We start from the raw sequence: 19,780 nt of genomic DNA on the forward strand, positions 1-19,780 counted from the left end.
TTAAGGTTAAGGGACTTATCCAGGGTCACACATCCCCTTACTTGGGAGAGGCTGGGGCTTGATGACAGATAGCAGTTAATGATTTGTTTCCTGCTACAGAAACAACAGGTCCAGACCAAAAACAGTTTTAGAGTAGTAAACGCTGACTATGGGCCAGGCACTTCGTCATTTTTCCCAAGTCAAGCTCCACCTTCTACCTATCGGCTACGGCTTTCCTGCCTGCCCCTCCCACAACTCGTATCTATTTGATAAAAACGTAATCTGGAGGAGAGCTAGATAACCTTTCCATGTCCTTCCAGATTCTAGAGCCTTCCCTGTTGCTTCCGATGTATCCTATATATAGTTATATGTCGGATGCCTGTTCCCCGTTACTTCTTGAAGGCAGGGACTTGTTGCCTTTCTCTGTAACTCCGGTAAGCTTAGTGCCGTGCCCCGCACATAGAAGACACTTAATAAATATTTACTGACCTCTCAGCCGACTGACAGTCTTAGGCGCTGGTTCCCCAAAGACCTGCCCCTATAAAATATACGGAAACAGTCCCGGCCCGTAGGGAGCGGACACGCAGAGCGGGTACTAAAAGGTAATAAATAAGGTACAAAATAATTTTGGTGGGAGGGAGGGCCCGATTCCGAACACCAATTTAAGATCTCCGGAGGTCCGGGACCTCCCGGACCGGAAAGAGCCGTTTCCGGTTTCACCGAAGTAATTTACACAAAACCCTCCTTCTTTAATTCCATTCATACAAGTAGCTGTAGGCTATAGATCACTAAATACTTATCTCGGGGGTAGGGCCAGTGAGTACAAAGAACAAAAAACTTTAGTTCCAGCCCTCCGGGAGTTTGCATTCTAGTGGAGGGGCAGGGCGATGACTAATGCTTGGAGGATGCTTGGGGGGTTGCTAGAATTCTGCCGTTTCTTTTCCCTCGGATGACACCCGAGGTCTGGAAACCCAAATTGTGACCTGGTCCGCCACGTGGCCAACTCTCAGGGGGGTGTGGAACACCGGTGCAGAAAAAGAGAGAATGGACCCAAGCGCTCCTTGGAGGTAACCCGCCTCCAAGCAAGCCCAGTCTTCATTTACATCTCGGCTGGCAAGAAAGTCATCTGAGTACCTAGTTTCGTCCCCTAACCCAAGAAATCCAGGCACAAGCCCTTTCTACCAAGCTCCGCCTCCGGGTCGTTTCAGCCAATGGGATAGACCGTGGAAGGCCGTTTTTTTTTGATTGACCGATAGGGGGCAGCGGCTATATGCAAAATTGGCCATGAGAAAGAGGACGGGTTGGGTGGGTGAGAATGCGCGTGCGTCTTTGGAACATTGGCGCACCGGGGTGAAAAGTCTCGTGAGGAATATGAGACGTCACGTGTGGCGTCACGCAAGCGCAAGAAACGAAGAGATGAGCAAGTAGGGAAGAGAACCGGGAGAAGAAAATGGTCACGTGGGTAAGCCTGAAGGGGCGCGCTCCGCAAAGCCGCGGCCGAAGCTCCAGTGGCGCAATCGGTTAGCGCGCGGTACTTATACAGCAGTGCGGGCGGAGCGATGCCGAGGTTGTGAGTTCGATCCTCACCTGGAGCAGAATTTTTTTTCCTTCCATTTTAAATTAGAAATTTAAAAGAAAATAAAATGCCCGGGCCCGTTGTGAATCCTTCGCAGCCTCAGGCTTGTGTTCTCTCCAGCCTCCCAGATTTGGGGCGTGCGGGCTGGACTAGGTGCCATTTCGCGCAGTGGCCGGGAGGGGGCAGCCGCGGCCTTCTCCACGATCTTGGTCTACGCCTTAGTCTTTTCGATTCTTGGTTTTCCTTCTCTAGTTCTCTCGTCGGGAGATCTCGGCCTTCCCGACTGTCTCTCTAACCTCTCTTCGTTTATCTCTGTGACTTCTCTGGGTCTTTGGTCTCTTTCCTCTGTGTCCTCAGGGCCTCTCTGGGTATGTCTCTTGTCTCCAGTGTCTCTCTGGGTCTGCCTTGCCTAAGCCTCTTGTCTCTGTGTCAGTGTTTCCCTGTGTGCCTCCTGTCTGAGTCCCTGTGCTTGTCTTGTCTCTGATCTCTCTCTATCTCGCGGTCTCCTATGTCTGTCTGGGTCTGTCTCCACTGTCTCTGTCTCTCCCCAGTCTTTGTTTGGCTCCAGCGTCTCTCGGGGGCTGGCTCAGTGCCCCCCTCCAAGTCTCTTTCACCTTCTCCCCGTCCCGGGCCGTGCATTTCCTCCCCCACGGCCTCTGCTGCTCAGCCTCCTCGCATGAAATCTCTGCTCTCTTTCGAGCTCCCTGGGTTTCTGAAACTGCCTCCACCCTTCCCCTCCGATTTCCCAGAAGAAGAGGCCGAAGGTCATAGGAGGCCCCGGGAAGGGTCGGGACTGGAGCCTCCCAACTGAACGGGGCGGGCCCGCGGGCGCTGACGCCGAGACCCCGCCTCGGGGAGGCCTCCAGGCCTAATAAGGGCATCGGAGGCTGCGGCCAGCTTCGGACCCCCGCCCCCTCCTCCCCACTCCGACCCAGTCGGGGCGGGGCCTCCGGGGCACACGCGCGCACCCACACACGCACACACCGCGTCACTGACACGTCGCCTCCCGCCCGGCCTGGGTCGGGGCACATTCCGTCCCAGTTCCCCTCCCCGCCCCCTCCTCCTTCCCCTGGGCCGGGCCAGACGGAAACTTGCCGTCTCCACCCATAGCCTCTCGGCCCAAGCTCGGGCCTGCCCTCCGCGGCTCAGGGCCCAGCGAGCCTCTCCCGAGCAGCGAGCTTCGGGAAGGCCGGACGACCCGGAGCACAGTAGGTGCTTAACGACGTCCGTAGCCTGTAGGGATGGTAGTGGGGAGCGCCTACTAAGTGCCGGGCGCTGGGACTACTAAGTGCCGGGCGCTGGGACAGTCGCTTTGCAACAGTTGGTGGGGAAGGAGACCGAGGCACGGACTCTCCAGAATGGGGCGGAGGCCGGGGTAGCCCCGATGGGGGATGGAAACAGCCACCGAAACTGGCCGTAGAGGGCGGATAGCAGCTTGGACAGAACGGAAGGCGTGGCCCTAAGCCGCCCCCCACCCCCAGCGGGGACTTCCTCCCCAGAAGTCCTTGCTTGTGACCTCACCGGGCCACCTCCTCAGGTGAGGGAGGGCGCCCTCCCTTCCCCAGTGACTTCACCTGGAGCCGCCCTCCCCTGGGGCCAGCGGAGCCCGGAACCAGCTAGACCGGCCTCCTGGGTCCCCGGAGCAGCCCTCCCCACCCCGCAGCCCGAGACAGCCTCTCACACTTGACTCTTTTGTAGATTCGTTTTAATTCAAAAAAAGGACTCCACCAACAACAAAAATAGATTTCCTTTGGTTTAGCTAACAATATATATATATGATATATTTCAAATATATTACAGCGGCGCGGTCTCCCCATATTAGACAGAAGGGGGGGACGACCGCACTTATAAATACTACAAAACCCGGCGGAATAAATAATGTCGTCACCATAAATAAGGGGCCCGGGTGGGGGAGGGACACTTGGATTTGGTCTGGTTCCGTGGGGGTTGAGCACCAGGACTGGGGGAGGCCCCATCCAGGGGAGACTTGGGGAAGCCTGCCTGTTCACAGCATGAAGGAGGGGGTAATCTCCTATCCTTACCCCCCAACGGAGTGGCCCAAAGGGCGGAGCAGTTAAGGCGCAGGGAGGTCTGCGCACGGCTGCACTAAGACTTTGGGGCCACGCCGAGGGTCGCGACGGGGTATGCTACATATTTAGGACAACAAAACAAATAAAAGCCCCCCCAACCCGCGCCTCTACAGTTCTCACTCCCCAAGGGGACCCGCCCCGGGAGACTAGGCAGTGGGTTCGTTCTGGGGGGGCTGAGTAGATGAGGGATCTAACTCCACATCTGGGCACAGCTGGCAATAAGGACAAATTCCTGACACCCCCCCACCATTCGGCTACGTCTGGGGAGGCAGGGCTGTTCAGTCGGACACAGAGAGCCGGTTGAAAATAGGAAGGCGCCGGGTGGGAGCCGGGGCCAGGAGGTGAGAGTTAGAGGGGGCAAAGGCTCCCCCCACGGCCACCTCAAACACCGGAGAGTCGGAGCCTCCCAGGCTGCTGCCCCCACTGCTGGCCTGGTCGTCTGGCTCGGAGCCCAGGGAGTGAGCCGAAGGGCTGCGGGCCAGCCCCAGCCCCAGGGCGTCCCTTACGGGCCCCCAGGAGCCCGTGCTCTGGCGGCAGGAGGGGCAACAGGCTTCTCCCGCTGTGGCTCCCCGGGGCACCTGACCAGGGGCAGCCGAGAAGGCGGAAGGCAAGAAAAGGAGGTCCCCGGGGGCGGTGGCCAGCGGGGGCGGAGAAGAAGGAGGGGAGGAGAAGCCCAAGGGGAACGGCAGGTCCGGCAGCCCTGGAGGGCTCAGGGTGGGGGAGCCGCGGCGCCGGGCAGAAGGCACACCGGAGAAGCTGAGGCTCTGCCGCAGGGGGGGCGGGTGAGCCACGGCACCGGACAGGAAGTCGGACGGGTAGTGGATGAAGTGGCACCGGCTCCCGTAGGGGCAGGAGCCCAGGATTAACAGCTTGCGACACAGCTCCGTCTTGTACTTGGGGTGGCGGCTGGCCGGCCGCAGCTCGCCGGGCCCATGGGCGAATTGGCACTTGGAGCCGTAGCGGCACTTGCCGCTCTCGGAGAAGGTCCGGCACAGCTCCGTCTTGTACCTGGACGACGAGGCGGCCCCGGCGGCGCCTTCCGACGGCACGGGCCCGGCCCTGGGCGGCAGGGGCTCAAAGCCCGGCGGCGGCGGCACCCAGGAGCGGCCCTCCACCAGGCTGGTGGAGCGGCCCGGAGGTCGGGGGATAGGGGGGTCCGAGGGCCGCGGGGGAGACGCCGCGGGCTCCAGGTCGGCGAGGTTACTCCAGGGGCTTCGAGAGGCCCAGCCCAGCTCGGGCTCCAGTTCCAGCTCCCCTCGGGTCGCCGACGCCACCGGGTTCAGAGAGAGCAGCTTCTGTGGGGAGGGAGAAGGGCCATGAGCCCGGGGTCAGTCACAGAGGCTATCTAGGACTACCCCAGAAGCAGCCCCGCCCTGAAAAGCGGCCTCTCTCTAACCCCTACCTGGCTCCGCCCCAAGGCAAGGAGACCCCGGCACGCACTCGCACATGGTACCCACACCCCCGTCCCACCCTCCTCCCCAACTCGGAACTCCGGGACTGCCGGCTCAGCCGCACGCCCGCCCAACCACCCGAGGAGCGAGCCCCGCCGTAGACCGCAGGCGGAGACGGCCGGCGCCCTAGTTCGCTCTGCCCGGAGAAGAGGGGAAGGCAGGCAGGCAAAGGTGAAAACTCACCTCGTAGAGGGCGCACAGGTCCATGCTGGCGGACTTGGGCTTCCCGCCTGACGTCGCGCTTCCGTCCATCCGCAGCCCGTCTGACTGTGCGCGAATCCAGAACTGTGGAGAGGGCGGCAGGCGCGCGCTTCTTGAAGGGACCGGCCTGGAGGCGGGGCTTCCCGGGGCCGCCCAGGACCCACCCCCAGGGGAGCTCCGGGAGCTAGAGAGAGAAGAGAAGGGGGGGACCGGGAAAAGGCGGGGCCGGGGAGGCCTCGGGGGAGGGGCGATTCCCGGACGGCTGCCCCCGGGCGGGGGGGGGGGGGCCGCGAAAGGCTGCCTCTTGAGGTCCCCCCTGTCCTCGGCTCGAGGGTTTGAAGAGGACTCCCCCGGCTTCGAGGCTAAACTCATTTTTCAGGAAGGGAAACTGAGACCCGGAAGAGGCCTGACAAGGTCTTACCCGAGTCCAAGCCCCTCCTTTTACTTAGAGGGTAGCCCGAAGGTCTGAACCTGGGAAACCCTGGCGTGGGGTCCGAGGAGACAGACCCAGAGCGCAAGGCTCAGACTTGTGAAAGATCCTGCCGCCGGGGCCCGAGACCCAGGGAGAGCCGGCCAGGCAGACAGACGCAAAGTCGGTTTGTGGATTCTCTAAGCCCGAGAATAGAGCCTGGAGACCAAGCTGAGCTGGCGCCCTGGTTCCCAGAGGAGTAAACTGAGGCCCAGGGCAGGGGCTTGTCTCTGAGCCCCAGGGAGGCGGTCAGAGCCGAACTCCAGCCCCGGCTCCGCCGGGAGAGAGAACTGTCTGATTCCAGGCTGTGCTCCAGGCACACTGATCCGCAGCCCTCCCTTCCCAGCCCAGAGCTCCTTCTCCAGATTTCGGCCTGCGCTGGGATGGAGGTTTCTGAACTTGTGGGAAGCGGCTGGGGAGGGAGCCGGGACGGCCCCCGGCCTCCCTGGGTCCCGTGAGCCTGTGGTCGCTAAGCTTCACCTGCCCAGAGTGGCTGGCTCTCACGCTCCCCAGTGACTCAGCCACCGCAGGGTGTGTTTGTGTGGGGGCCCTTCCTGGAACAGGTGACGTAAGGGTGCGGAGGGGGGGCCCAGCCTGCTGGGGTTCCTCTCCCTTGTAAACAGAGCTAAAGGACCCCGGGCTTCCTGGGACTCTTCAGACAGGGGCCTTGATTTCAGCTGGAAGCAGGGTCGCCGGACCTCCAAAGGGGCAAAACTGTCACCTGCTGGGGGAGACGGGGTAGGAGCCCCTTCCCAGACTCCTGGGGTCCAGGAGGCGCCTCCTTCCCCACTTCACAGGCTTCCTCAAGGGGGCCCAGCTTGGCTTTCTCTTGGGATTTGAACTTGCGGGTACATTCCAGCGTCCTGACTCATTCCGGACTCCTCTCCAGCTCCCCAGGCTCCACCCCCAGCCCCAGGCCTAGGGACCAGACGGGCATTAGAGGGAGGGTGTGCTGGAGGAGTCAGGAAACCTCTCGGAGTTGGTCTCCATCAAAGGCTCAAGTTTTCAGGCTCCGGCTCGGTCCTCCCGCTTTCTCTTCTCCTTCCATTCCCCCCAAATCGGAATATTTGATTCCAAAGCCTCTGGCAGCTTGGGATAGTGGATAAGTAACTGGATAGATAGTGAGGAAGAGCTGAAATCAAGTTCTGCCTCATTTTTCTGAGCTGGATGAACCCAAGCAAGTCCAGTAATCTCTCTAGGCCTCAGTTTCCTTACCTGTAAAAGGTGGGGGGAGGCTTCTGTCTGCCTTCTAAGATCCCTTCCTGCTCTAGATCTATGATGGCATTAGCCCTCAGAGGCCTAACTGTTTAGCCATCCACCCTGGCTCCTTAGGTGTCAGGTCTCCATTCTGGCATCAGCCCCCTTGGGCCTCGGGCCTCTCCCACATCGTAGCACCAACTTAGCACTTCCATTGAGTAGACACTCTAGCATCCTTTCCTTTGAGTTCTGCACAGACAGGGTGCTGAGATCCCAGCCCTGGGCCTCCAAGGCCCCCAGGGATCCAGGGTTCCCTTCTCCGACCAAATCTGAGTCACTTCAGATCAAGGATGGCATGGCTTTTGGATCTCTTCAATTCCAGCCGCCTCTATTTAGTCCCTGGGCCTCTGGCCTCTCCTCAGGGTTCAAGGAGTCCTCTCCCCTCCTTGCCAGCCTCAGATACCTAAGGGCCCTCTAAGTCAGATCCATTACCTTCTCAAGAGCTCCTGGAATGCCTCCCATTTCTTATGGAACTCTTTGAAGGGCCCTCCTACCCCTCCACCTCAAGCCAGTCCTTTTGTTTCCACCGGAAGGCTAGGAAAGCTGTGAAGCACTCCATAAAAAATGTTAATTTGTTGTAATTCTAAAACAGAAGAGCAGGAAGGACTAGGCAACTGAAGTGAAGTGACTTGCCTAAGGTCATACCACTTGGAAGGCTCTGAGATCAAATTGGTACCCAGGTCTCCTGATTCCCAGGCCTGACTCTTAATCCACAAAGGCACCTACATGCCCCTTAAGAAATGTTTATTTGAATTGAAGACACTACCACTTCCTTTGTGGAGTCCAGGATTAATGGCTTTTTGTCCCAACACTTAGCACAGTGCTAGGCACATAGCAGATGCTTAATAAATGCTAGTGTCAACATGGAATCTAGAAGTCCCCAGTTTATTTAGTTGGGAGGTAGAAACCCCAGGTTTTGACCTTACAGGAGAGTGTCCCCCTGAGGGAAGGTCCCACTTCACCAAACAATGAACATCCACTTCAGCTATGGCGAAGTAGGCAGCGTTTCAGTCTGGCAAGTGAAGGTCCCGAGTTCGATCCTTGAAAGGGGGGTGTGATGTCCTGGGAAAGGCTTCTGGAGACAAAGGAGCTACTTGACTTTGGATGGGGTCTACTTCCCACCTGAAGTGGAAGTCTATTGTCTGGGGGTAAACTCAAAACCTGGGGTTTCTACCTCCCAACTAAATAAACTGGGGGCTTCTAGATTTCATGTTGACACTCGTCTTGACTTAAGTTGGCTCACACTCCTTTCGGCAACGCTAGCTTTTTCAGACTTTAAGGCCTTAGGTAGCCTCTGGTTCCTAGGCCAGGAAGTTAGGTGCTTGGAGCTGGTAGTGGGGAAATCCCGACTTAGGAAGTCTGGCTGTCATAGCTGGTGGGAATCCCCTCTGGAATGAGGTTAGGGAAAGGGTGGGACTGGGGACCAGGCCCCTAGTGTCCCCAGACTAGGGCCTCTGGGATGGGGAAGGGGGAGGGAAGGGGGCGGAAATTGGTGGATCTAAAAATATCATCAAGCTTCCGGCCTAGAAGGTGGGCAGAGTTTCCAGAACAACAAGGGAGAGGGAGGCCAGGACCGGAAACCACCAAGGCCTGAGAGAATGAGAGATTGAGAAAGAGACAGACTGATAGACACAGAGACAGACATGGAGGCAAAGACAGGGAGAAAGGGTAGGGAGAGAGACAGATGAGACAGAATGAAGAGAGAAAGGGGAGAGAAGAGACAGAGAGAGGAAAGGAGACAGAGAAGGGAGAAAAAAAGAAAGGGAGAGTGGGGGAGAGAGGGAGGGAGGAAGAGAAGGAAAGAAAGGAAGAGGAGAAAGAAGGAGAGAAGGAAAGAGAGAGGGAAGGAGGGAAAAGGAGAGTGATTGAAGCCTTTCTAAGTGCATGGATGTCAGACAATCTCACAAACCCTGGAACCCATTGGGCACAGGTGATGACTGTCCTAGAGCTGTCCTTTGAGATGTGACTGTGTCCATGGCCCCATGGGCTTACTGGAAGCAAGAGGGGAGGCTCTGTGTGTCAGTTATACAGACCAGACCAGTGCGCGTGGATCCGTCTGCCTTTTTGGGGTTCTGGTGGTGCCCAGTGACACCTCTGCCTCATGACTGCATGTGATCCCCCCATAGGCAAGGGGAAAGGACAAAGTGTCCTAGCCTGGGTGTCCTCTCCACCCCTGGCTGAGGGGCCAAAGGAATTTCCCAGGCCTGGCAGAAGGGCATGGACCCTCCCCTAGGGGCTGGCCACAGCTGGATACCAGATGTTTCTGGAGAGGCTAGGTCAGGCCACCCCCTTTTGACCTCCCCTCACCAGCTATGGGCCCAGTTGCAGGACACTGCTCCGCCCTTCTCACTTCTCCTTTGGGGCTAAAAATACTCTGGACCCTGGTGTCTGAGCCCCACCTCCCTTGCACAATCAGCTGATGACGCAGGCAAGCCAGAGGGGGAAGATGAAGGGCCTGAAATCCCCCCCACCCCATGGGCCTCTGGAACAGCTCAATGGGCCAGACTGGGAAGAAATCGGAAGAAGAAAAGTGGCTAACACTAAGCCCTGCCCATCCTCCTTGAGCCCCAGCCCCCACTTCCCGGTCTGTCTTGTGCTTCCCCTTCCCCAGCAGAAGCAGCTAGGATTCCCCTAACTGGGAGATTAGGGTGACTGTTTGACGTGGGATTCTCGTCATAGCTCCCCTTTCCCTGAAGGCTCTCCCCCAAACTCCCCCTTTCCCATCTTCTGAGGCCCAGAATGGGGATCTAGGCCAAGACCCTCTGAGTAGAGAGAACAAGGCTGAGGAAGCTCAGCATCCCCACCATTCCTCACCACTGGCCCTCCTGGAGGAATGCTGCTCAGACCCCAGCACAGACAGGAAGTCTCCTTTCTCCTGCCTCCCTAGGCCAAATGGGATCTGGGCTCTCCTCCAGCCTTTGGCCCCCTATTCTGAAAGCCCCTGGTTAGCCCAAGAGCCAGGTGGTGCTTGGGGGCCTGGCAGATGGGATTATATAACTGGGGGATTTCCTCCCTCCTCCTGGGAGCCTGGGGTGAGTCAGGAGCTGTGTCAGCAAAGCTGGTCTGGCCCGGACCCAGGAGTCCTCTCCCTCCCCTTCCCTCGGGGATCCAGGCTTTCACCCTAGAGTTCCTCAGTTATCTCTGCCCCCACTTTCCTGGTGAGCAACCAGAGAGCATAAGAGATCCGGGGCCCCAGATGGTCAGTCGGAGACCAGAGAAACCAGAGCCTTGGCTACAGCCAGAGACAGATAGCCCCAGGCAGAAGCCCAGAGAATTCGGTCCCATAGAGGCAGCCAGAATTGGATAGTTCCAAGGCAGGAAAACCGAGAGCCGGCCAGAGACAGTCCAGAGCGGAGAAATCCAGCCAGAAGGCCACAGTCCTGAGACAGAAAGATCCAGCCAGAGATAGTCCCAGGCAAAGAGAGCGATTCAAAGAAGGGTCGGTGCCTGGCAGAGAGATCCAGGCTGAATGTGACAGTTCCGGGAAGGGAGCCCGGTTGGGCCTGCCGGGCCCGAGTGGGGGTGGGGCTGCTGTAAGTGTAGGGTGTAACTGACAACGCTTCCAGGCTCGGTCCTTACCCCCCACCCCCCTTCCCAGGGAGGAGGCGCAGGCTCAGATGCAGACACCAGATGGGCGGGGCCAGGCAACAGATGGTCGTCCTCCGGCGCCCCCTGCTGGGAAGAGGCGGGCCTGCTTCCTTTCCCAGGCTGGGAAAGGAAGGCTAGGGCTGGGGCCGGGCTCCCGGCGGCCCTCCCCGCACCAGAGAGGACAAGCCATAACTTAGGAACCTTTAATTTAAAAAAGTCCAAACCCACCCTTTGGAGCCCTGCCCTCCTCCCCAATGGCCCAGCAGCGGTCGGGGGCCAGGTCCCTGCGGCTGCCCGGCTCAGAGCCCTCCCGGGGCCGGCAGCTTGCCGGTGACCTTGTTGGAGCACTCCAGCAAGGCGTTGTGTATGTCCTTGGCACAGCCAATCTGGGCCTTGATCATGCTCAGGTACTGCGGGTAGGGCAGGCTCTCGGCCTGCACCGCGTCTGGCTTGGTGGCCGTGGGCACCAGCGTCGGGGAGTGCTTGGCGCTGTCATAGCTTTGGGACAGACACTCATAGGCCAGGCGCTGTGAGGAGAGAGCAGAAAGGGAGAGAGAGAGGAGGGAGGGGGAGGGGGAGGCACAGAGTGACAAAGGCAGAGAAAGAAAGAGGCGAGAATATGGGGGAGGGGAGGGAAGAGAGGAAAAGAGATGGGGAGGAAGGAGAGACACAGAGACAAAGCCACAGTCAGTCAGTCTAGCAAACACATCCAGGAGCGGGGAGGAAAGAGCGGTTACATTCCAAAAGAAAGTCAACTCCTGGAATATTGCATTCCAATAGGACCCAGCAGTAGGGGCATCCCAGTGTTAACAAAGGAACACTTAGCTCAGCAACTGGGGCTGAGCTTGGGGGGGGGGGGGGCAGACAAGGGAAATTCACCAGACCAGTACAGACTGGGCTTCACCCACTGGGAAGCCAAGAGCCCTGGGGCAGCTCTTAGGCATTCCCTGGGCTTCCCAACTTGCCACCCAGGTATTTAGATCTGCTCCAGCTGACAGGGAAGGAGGTGACCTAGGACTAGGGCCCCCACACCACCCTTTCAGAACTCCCTTTCCTCTGGGTCCCCAGTTCCCCCAATAGAATGCAAGATGCTTTTAGTACAGTGCTTAGATATCAGAACTGAATCTTTCAAATGAAAGACAAAAAAAGCCTCCTGCCCTCAAAGAGCCCAAAGGGAAGGAAATGAAGTCATCAAGGAACTGCAGTAAAGGGGAAAACAAAATTTAAGAAGAAAACAGTGGTTGGAGCAACTAGACCCTGGGAAGCTCAGTAACCAGGACTCCATCTTTCTCTCTCCTACAGAGACAGAATAACTGGACAAGACGGATCCAGGCAAAGGGTTATGAGAAAACATCCAAGGTTTAAAGACAGGGAAAGTAACAATCAGAGGCTGAAAGTGGAAGCCAACTAGTTCAAGCCCTTCATTACTGATGGTTAAACTGAGGCCAAGAAAGGCCAAGGGATTTGTACTCGGTCACCCTGTTTCCTAGTTACCAGAGGAGTTGGGGGCTTGGATCTAGGGTTCTCTTTCTGTTGGCAATTCTGCATCAGTATGAAGGCAAAATGGTTTAGAGGGCCCACTTTTGGCTAGGAAGGCCTGGGTTCAAGATAGGTTTCAGATAGCTAGCAGCTATGTGTTCCTAGGTTAAGTCAGTAGGCTCTTGGGGCCTGAGGCGAATTCAAGCTAACTAGCATCTATCTATCTAGATATCGATTTTTTCAAATCCTCATCTTCTGGCTGAGGATCGATACTGAGTGTCAGTTCAGAGGCAGAAGAGTGGTAAGGGCTAGGCAATTAGGGTTAAGAGATTTGCGCAGGGTCACCTAGATAGGAAGTGTCTGAGGCCAGATTTGAACCCAGGAACTTCCATCTCCAGGCCTAGAGCTGTGTATACTTAATCATGCAACCAATCCTTCAGCTAGCATCTATGAAGCCCTTACTATGAACTTAGCGTTGGAGACCCAAAGAAAGGCAAAACCAGTCTCTCCCTTCCAGGAGCAGAGCAAACAGCCAGAACCAACTATGTGCATCCAAGAGTCACAGGATAAACTAGCGAAGATCAATAGAGGGAAGCATAGACCTTAAAGAAGACCAGAAAAGGCTCCTTAAAGAAAGCCAGATTTTAGCTAGGACTTGAAGGTAGAGAAGTCAAGAAGCAGAGTTGAGGAGGGAAAATATTCCTGGTAGAAGGTACAACAAAAGAAGATGCTTAGCGTTGGGAAATGGGGTATCTAATTGGACAAACAGCAAAGATGCTGAGTTCATGGAAGGGAGCATAAAGTGTAAGAATAATATAATGGGGGCAGCTAGGTGGCTCAGTGGATTGAGAGCTAGGCCTAGACATGGGAAGTCCTGGGTTCAAATGTGGCCTCCAACACTTCCTGGCTGTGTGACCCTGAGCAAGTCACTTAACTTCAATTGCCTGGCCCTCACCATTCTTCTGCCTTTAAACTAATACTTAATATCAATTCTAAGACAGAAGGTAACAGTTTAAAATAATAATAATACTTTAATATAAATGGAGGCCAGGTTTTTAAGGACTTTAAAAGCCAAAGAAAGGTTATTTAATCCTGGAGGAACGATGGAGCCATTGGGTAACACGGTCAACCCTGGGCTTAGGGAGATTATTTTGCTGCTAAATGGAGAATGGATGAGAGTGGCAGATGCTTGAGGAAGGAAGCCCCAGCAACAGCTACTATAGAGGTCTAGGTATGAGGTGTTGAGGGCCTGAACTAGAGTGGTAGCAAAGTCAGAATTGAGGATGATGCTTCTGTTTTGAGTCTGGCTAACTGGGAGAATAGAGGTAGTCTAGGCAGTAATGGGAATTTATGGAAGAGGGTAAGGTTTGGGGGAGAAGATGATTGCTGAATTTAAAATGTCTCCAGTTATCCAGAGCAAGATGTCCATCTCAGATACATTCTAATTGTTTATGGCAGAGGCTGGATATCGGAAGAGAAGTCAGGGCTAGATAAAATGATGTGAGAATTATCTGAGAGCATAGGGATGATAAATACTAGCCCCTCTTTATGACTCTCAAGTTATCGAGAAAGTGCCAACAAACCTGCACTGATAAGTGAGTACCCCAATGGCAGCATGGCAGAAACCATTCTAAAACTCTGACAAAGCCCTATAGTAAGGGCACTGTCAACACTATGAATTGCTAGGAAACTGCCTCACAACACTGGTCCCTTTCTTTGTTCTCCTCATCCTTCCCTGGCTCCCTCCTTCTTCTGCAGCAGTCCTGGCTGTCTTCTCATCTAGCTCCTGTGAAGATAGGATTAACTCTTCCCCCCTGACCACTTTTAGATTAATCACCAGAAGCCTATACACCCTGACGTTTCCTTAAGTGAGGGGAGGTCTGCAACTCAGGTGCTAAAGTATTGTACATTAATTTAAATCCTACAGTTCTCTTCCTATCCCAAATATGGACCCATCCCCTAGTGATCTGCCACAGCCCTGTCCTTCCTTGAGCAGCATAGAGCCATGGATATAGTCAGAGGCCCTAGGTTTGAACTGCTAGCCATGTCATTTACTTCATTTATGATCTTGGGTATATTGCTTTGCCCTTCTGGACCTTGGTTTCCACATCTATAAATTGGAACTGCACTTGAGGACCTCTAGAGACTCTGATAGTTATGATCCTGTGATCCTTCTCACTCCAGCCTTGACCTCATCCCACAGTAAACTACCTCCCCATCTGGTCCTGACCTCCCATTCCACCTTCACTAGCTCTGGTCTCAAACTTCTTTTCTGACTCCCTCCCAGACCAGCTCCATCTTTGGCCCTAGCCTTTAGGTCATTCTATCAGGCCTAAGCACAGCTCAGTCTTTCCTAGTATGGGTCCTTAAGAGCAGCCCTATTCATATCTTGGGGCCTAGACCAGGTCCCCTCCATAGCTTGGGGGTGATCTCTACAAGGAGGCCCCAACTGAATAGTAGCCCCATGTCCCTTTACAGTATCTCTCCAGGATGCTCCCTTTTTGGTAGTCCTTTCTTCCTTGATACTGTATGATTATAGAGTTAAAAACAAGAAATGTCCTGAGGTCCCAGGAAGCACCAAGAGAAGGGAACCTCTCAGCCACCCCACTCTAGCCTCAGGAAGGGCATTACCAGGCACAGCTCCAGCTGGTCACAGAGGGCATAGAACTCTTCCAGACTCTTGTCAAAACGCTGAAGCCCGCCCTCGCTGCTCTTCCTGCCAGGGATGGAACAGAAGAAGTCTGACTGAGAAGGGGAAACACTAAGTTCCTGGGATCAGGACCCCTGCTGAGCAAGGAGCCCCAGGGTTGCTTTGGTCAGGGCTGGGCATGGAGTTGTGGGGTGGGGAATGTTGCACTGGGCAGGACCCAGGGGGCGAGAGTATGGCTTAGGGGGAAGGACCAAGGCCGCAGGCACTCACTGTCCATTGTCGATGTTGGTATTCTGCACCAGGTTCTGGGCTGCCACCTTCATCAGGTTCTGGGATAGGATAAAGGGCGGGGTCAGGCCAGACAAACCTCCACCCAGAGGGGCCTCAAACTCTCTAAAACTCCAGGCACCGCCTCCTTCCTACCCATCGGATCAATCATCGATTATCTAGTTCCACCTTCTCCAGAACGTACCACCCACACCTCACTCCCGCCCCATTTCACATGCGCAGATCTTATGGGACGGCTCCGGCAGCCCAATTCTTTCATTTCCGGGATCCGGTTCTCTCTAAGTCTCGCCTCCTTCCTCGTTCACGACCAATCCCAGGGCTCCGAACTCTTTCTTAGGTACCCAAGCAGCCTGCCCAGTCGCTTTATCGGGTCCCGCCCCTTCGACAGTACACCCACCAATTGCCACCTCCACCTCAAACTTGCACCCACCTCCCTGGGGGGTGGGGGCGCCAATCACCTGTAGGCTCTCTTTGAGCTGAGGAATCAGAAGTTTGTAACGCTGCACAGGGTCAAAGTCCTGTTGCTGCTGCTGTAGAAGTCCGCTTTGTGCTGCCTGAATCTGGGAGGCCGTTACAAGCTGCGCCTGGGAAGGCTGCTGCTGCTGCGGCGCTTGAGGCTGTGGGGGCCCCGGAACCGGGGCGCCGGCCGATCCCGGGCCGGAAACGCCGGCCGTAGGCGGTGGCGGAGGCTGCTGCGCCGGCTGTGCTGCTGGCTGTGCCGCCATCTTCCCTTCCTTTTATCCAACGCCGCCCGTTGGTCGCAGCCTCAGTCACTCAAGGCTATCGCGGATGTGCGTCACTTTTTAGGTTTCACCCATCAATCCCAAGCTCTGATTATTGAATTTGGACCGCCTCTTCCCTCTACATCATTCCAGTTCGTGCACGTTCGTCCAATCACAAGCTTCTCCCTCTCATCAAAGACCCGCCTTCTCCCACTGTGGCCAATCCATCACGAAGAGTTAAGTGTCCCTCCCGAACTACATTTCCCAGAAGGCATTTCGCCCGCGGAGGGTAGCTTGGCTTTAGAGGCCCGCGGGGTCCTCGCAGCCGCCGCAGCCGCCACCGCCGCCGCCAGGGAGGCTGGGAGGCGGAGCGGTCCACTGAGTTGTCTCGAGAGCCCCCTGGGTGGCTCGCGGGAAAGACTTGATCTCCATCACGACCAGTGGACCACCTCGCCGCCGTCATGGCGCCCACCATCCAGACCCAGGCCCAGCGGGAAGACGGCCACAGGTGAGCGCGCTCAGCGGGGGGGGAGGGGGAACCCTTAGGTACCGCCCCGTGCGCCCGTCCAGCCATCCCCTGCCGACGTCATTGTCCCTCCCCGTGACGTCAGTGTACCCCAGGTTCTGGGTGACGTCACTGAGCCCCGACCATCCGGGGCTGCGACCCCCCCCCATGAGAGTGGGGACCTTGGAATTTCTCTCTTCCTCACATGAGAGGGCCTCTGAAGGCTCTAGCTCAGGCAACACTTTAAGTTCCGTCGTCGTCCCCCCCCCCCCACTCTTGGGCGCTTCCATAAACACTTTGAGATCGCATGCCTCGAACTTGTAGAGGGGCTCCTGACCCAGGGTGGAGGGTATCACCTCATGCGGCGAAAATGACCCTAACCCTTGTGTCCCCCCCAGACCTAATTCCCATAGGACTTTGCCGGAGAGGTGAGTGTTGGGGGAGGTGCCACAGGATTTCTTGGGGTGGGGGGGGCTGATGTTCATCTGTAATGGGAACAGAGGACCCCCAGGGGAGCGGGAGGGAGGCTGATGGGGGGGCTGGCATGCATTTGTACAGGGGTGGATGCACAAGACCCCCAGGGAGGGGGTAAGGAGGCTTATGTGTTTTGTATTGGGGGTAAATATGGAGCTGCCAGAGAGCACCCCTGTTCTGAGCCTCTCCTCTTAGGTCCGGTGTGGTCTGTCGAGTCAAGTACTGTAACAGTCTTCCAGATATCCCTTTTGACCCCAAGTTTATCACATATCCCTTTGACCAGAACAGGTGAGTATGGCCCTAGCCCCTTCCCCTTTCAGAGCTTCTGAGGCCCAGAACCCCTGGGCAGAGGTTCCTGATCCAGGCCAAGGTCTGGTCCTGCCTTTCCTCCTACTCTGCATGGGATGGGGATGAAGATTCCTGAAACAATCTGAAAAGGGCAATGTTGTTAAGGGGAGAGAAGAGAAACAAAATCCTGAGTTCTTCCTCTCTGAGAGAGGTAGCAACTGGTCTCACCTTTGTCTCCAGGTTCGTCCAGTATAAGGCAACGTCTCTTGAAAAACAGCACAAGCACGACCTGCTTACAGAGCCAGACCTGGGAGTCACTATCGATCTCATCAACCCTGACACCTACCGAATCGATCCCAATGGTGAGGGGCTGAGGGAGAAAGGAAGACTTGGAGGGGCTCAGGCCAGGCCTCTCCCCTTTCCTCACAATCCAACTTTCTCTAGTTCTCCTAGATCCAGCAGATGAAAAATTACTTGAAGAAGAGATCCAGGCCCCAACCAGTTCCAAAAGGTGATTTTTGGGAGAGCAGCTGTCAAGGGCAGTTCCAGCTGTAAGTGTGGGAGTCCTGAAACCCATCCTGGATCCTCCTCCCCCTAGGTCCCAGCAGCATGCAAAGGTGGTACCCTGGATGAGAAAGACAGAATATATCTCCACAGAATTCAACCGTTACGGCATCTCCAATGAGAAGCCTGAAGTCAAGTAAGTGGTGATAGGTAGGAGGGTGTTGGTAGGAAGGAATCCATGTCCCCCTTTTCACAGAACACCATTCCTGCTCATTCTTCCCTCCTAGGATTGGGGTATCTGTGAAGCAGCAGTTCACAGAGGAAGAGATCTATAAAGATCGAGACAGCCAGATCACGGCCATTGAGAAGACGTTTGAGGATGCCCAGAAGTCGGTAATGGGGGAGGAGGCCAGAGGTTGACTTCAGAGGGGGAGGAGGGCCTTGGAGCCCCATTTTTATGGATTCTTCTGCCTCTCAGATTTCTCAGCACTACAGCAAGCCCAGGGTGACACCTGTCGAGGTGATGCCTGTTTTCCCAGACTTCAAGGTCAGTCTGAGAGACTCTGAAGTTGGGAAGGAGGATATGGTATTTCATGGCCTTCTTTGAGCTTCTTTCCTTTCCTGTCTCTTCCCAGATGTGGATCAATCCCTGTGCCCAGGTGATCTTTGATTCAGACCCAGCCCCCAAAGATACCAGTGGTTCTGCAGCCCTGGAGATGATGTCTCAAGCCATGATCAGGCAAGTATAATTTGACAGTGGCGCCTGTGGGCTGTCTGCCCTTCTGACACTTCTGGCATTCTGACCTTTTCCTCCACCCTCCAGGGGAATGATGGATGAGGAGGGCAACCAGTTTGTAGCTTACTTTCTGCCAGTGGAAGAGACCATGAGGAAGCGCAAGCGTGACCAAGAAGAGGAGATGGATTATGCCCCAGATGATGTGTAAGGAGCATGGGCAGGTGGTCACAAGTGGGAGACAAGAGCCAGGCAAGGATGGGCTGACCACCCTCTGCCTGTCTCTCCCCAGCTATGATTATAAGATTGCGAGGGAGTACAACTGGAACGTAAAGAACAAGGCTAGCAAAGGCTATGAAGAAAACTACTTCTTCATCTTCCGAGAAGGAGATGGAGTCTACTACAATGAGCTGGAGACCAGGTATGTATGGTCAGCCTCTCCCCTCCCCCTGCCAGGTGTGTCTGTCCATGTTTGGGTCCTTGATCTCGTCTCTGCCCCCTTGATAGGGTTCGCCTCAGCAAACGTCGGGCCAAGGCTGGAGTGCAGTCAGGCACCAATGCCTTGCTTGTGGTCAAACACCGAGACATGAATGAGAAAGAGCTGGAAGCTCAGGTAAAAGCTCTGGGCCTCCAGACAGATGGGGGAGGGGGGGAAGGGACAGCTGCCTCAGAACTTCTTCTGCTCCACTCTAGGAAGCTCGGAAGGCCCAGCTGGAGAACCATGAGCCAGAAGAGGAGGAAGAGGAGGAGCTGGAGATGGAGAAAGAGGCCCCAGGCTCAGGTGAGTGTGCTGGGGGCTGCCAGGTACCCCAGGTCAGGGAGGGCAGCCTGGCACCTACACCTTTTCCCTCTGTCCTTCCCTCAGATGAAGAACGAGAAAAAGGAAGCGGCAGTGAAAAGGAGGCCAGTGAGGAGGAAGAGGAGGAGCGGTCAGGCAGTGAGAGTGAGCGGGGAGAAGAGGAGAAGGAGAGCGAGAAGAGTGGGAGTGGGGAAGATGAACCTGAAGAAGAGAGCAGCGAAGATGAAGCCCGGGCGGCCCGAGACAAAGAAGAAATCTTTGGAAGCGATGCGGACTCAGAGGAAGACGAGGAGGAGGAAGAAGAGGAAGAAGATGGAGGGGGGCAAGCAGGGGGCAGTGGGGAGGACGAGGACGAGGAGAGTGGCAGTGAGGGAGAGCCTGGGCGGCGCAGCCGAAGCCGTAGCCACAGCCGCAGCCATAGTCCCAGCCGAAGCCCTAGCCCCAGCCCTTCCTTCCTCAGTGCCAGTGACCATTCAGCTCAAGAGGATGGCAGTGAAGGGGGCGCTTCTGACTCCAGTGAGGAAGCCAGTGATAGTGACTGAGGCTCAGTGGCCTAACACAGGCTGCCTAACTGGCCAAGAGGGGCTGGGCCTCTCTAGCTCAGGCACCATTCTCAGGACAAAAGGAAAATACCCATTTCTTTTCTTTTTTAAAATTTGCTGTCAATAAAGGCAATATGTTTATAAGTTGAAAGGTAGGACTCTGTTACCTTTATCCCAACCCCCCC

The 19,780-nt window shown here is 56.0% G+C and overlaps 3 protein-coding genes and 1 non-coding gene across 4 annotated transcripts; 2 read left to right on the forward strand and 2 right to left on the reverse strand.

The window, feature by feature from the left end:
* Positions 1-1,481: 1,481 nt before the first annotated feature.
* TRNAI-UAU (transfer RNA isoleucine (anticodon UAU)) lies at positions 1,482-1,574 on the forward strand. The gene is given in 2 exon segments: positions 1,482-1,519; positions 1,539-1,574. It is a non-coding gene; the product is annotated as a tRNA-Ile (tRNA).
* Positions 1,575-3,243: 1,669 nt separating this feature from the next.
* On the reverse strand, positions 3,244-5,537 carry ZFP36 (ZFP36 ring finger protein). Its single transcript, XM_007491809.3, has 2 exons — positions 5,280-5,537; positions 3,244-4,940 (listed from the first exon to the last, which is right to left on the reverse strand). Exons 1-2 carry the CDS (start codon positions 5,346-5,348, stop codon positions 3,924-3,926), a joined length of 1,086 nt encoding a protein of 361 aa, XP_007491871.2. The 5' UTR covers positions 5,349-5,537; the 3' UTR covers positions 3,244-3,923.
* Positions 5,538-10,800: 5,263 nt separating this feature from the next.
* On the reverse strand, positions 10,801-15,931 carry MED29 (mediator complex subunit 29). Its single transcript, XM_001368603.5, has 4 exons — positions 15,487-15,931; positions 15,011-15,069; positions 14,722-14,806; positions 10,801-11,138 (listed from the first exon to the last, which is right to left on the reverse strand). Exons 1-4 carry the CDS (start codon positions 15,751-15,753, stop codon positions 10,911-10,913), a joined length of 639 nt encoding a protein of 212 aa, XP_001368640.1. The 5' UTR covers positions 15,754-15,931; the 3' UTR covers positions 10,801-10,910.
* A 67-nt stretch (positions 15,932-15,998) lies between these two features.
* Positions 15,999-19,746, forward strand: PAF1 (PAF1 homolog, Paf1/RNA polymerase II complex component). Its single transcript, XM_001363015.4, has 14 exons — positions 15,999-16,258; positions 16,654-16,683; positions 16,925-17,017; positions 17,258-17,379; positions 17,462-17,528; positions 17,616-17,717; positions 17,809-17,914; positions 18,000-18,068; positions 18,157-18,260; positions 18,345-18,461; positions 18,547-18,675; positions 18,762-18,867; positions 18,948-19,035; positions 19,120-19,746. Exons 1-14 carry the CDS (start codon positions 16,212-16,214, stop codon positions 19,593-19,595), a joined length of 1,656 nt encoding a protein of 551 aa, XP_001363052.1. The 5' UTR covers positions 15,999-16,211; the 3' UTR covers positions 19,596-19,746.
* Positions 19,747-19,780: the final 34 nt, after the last annotated feature.

This window comes from Monodelphis domestica, chromosome 4, assembly GCF_027887165.1.
Source record: "Monodelphis domestica isolate mMonDom1 chromosome 4, mMonDom1.pri, whole genome shotgun sequence".
Classification (NCBI taxonomy): Eukaryota; Metazoa; Chordata; class Mammalia; order Didelphimorphia; family Didelphidae; genus Monodelphis; species Monodelphis domestica.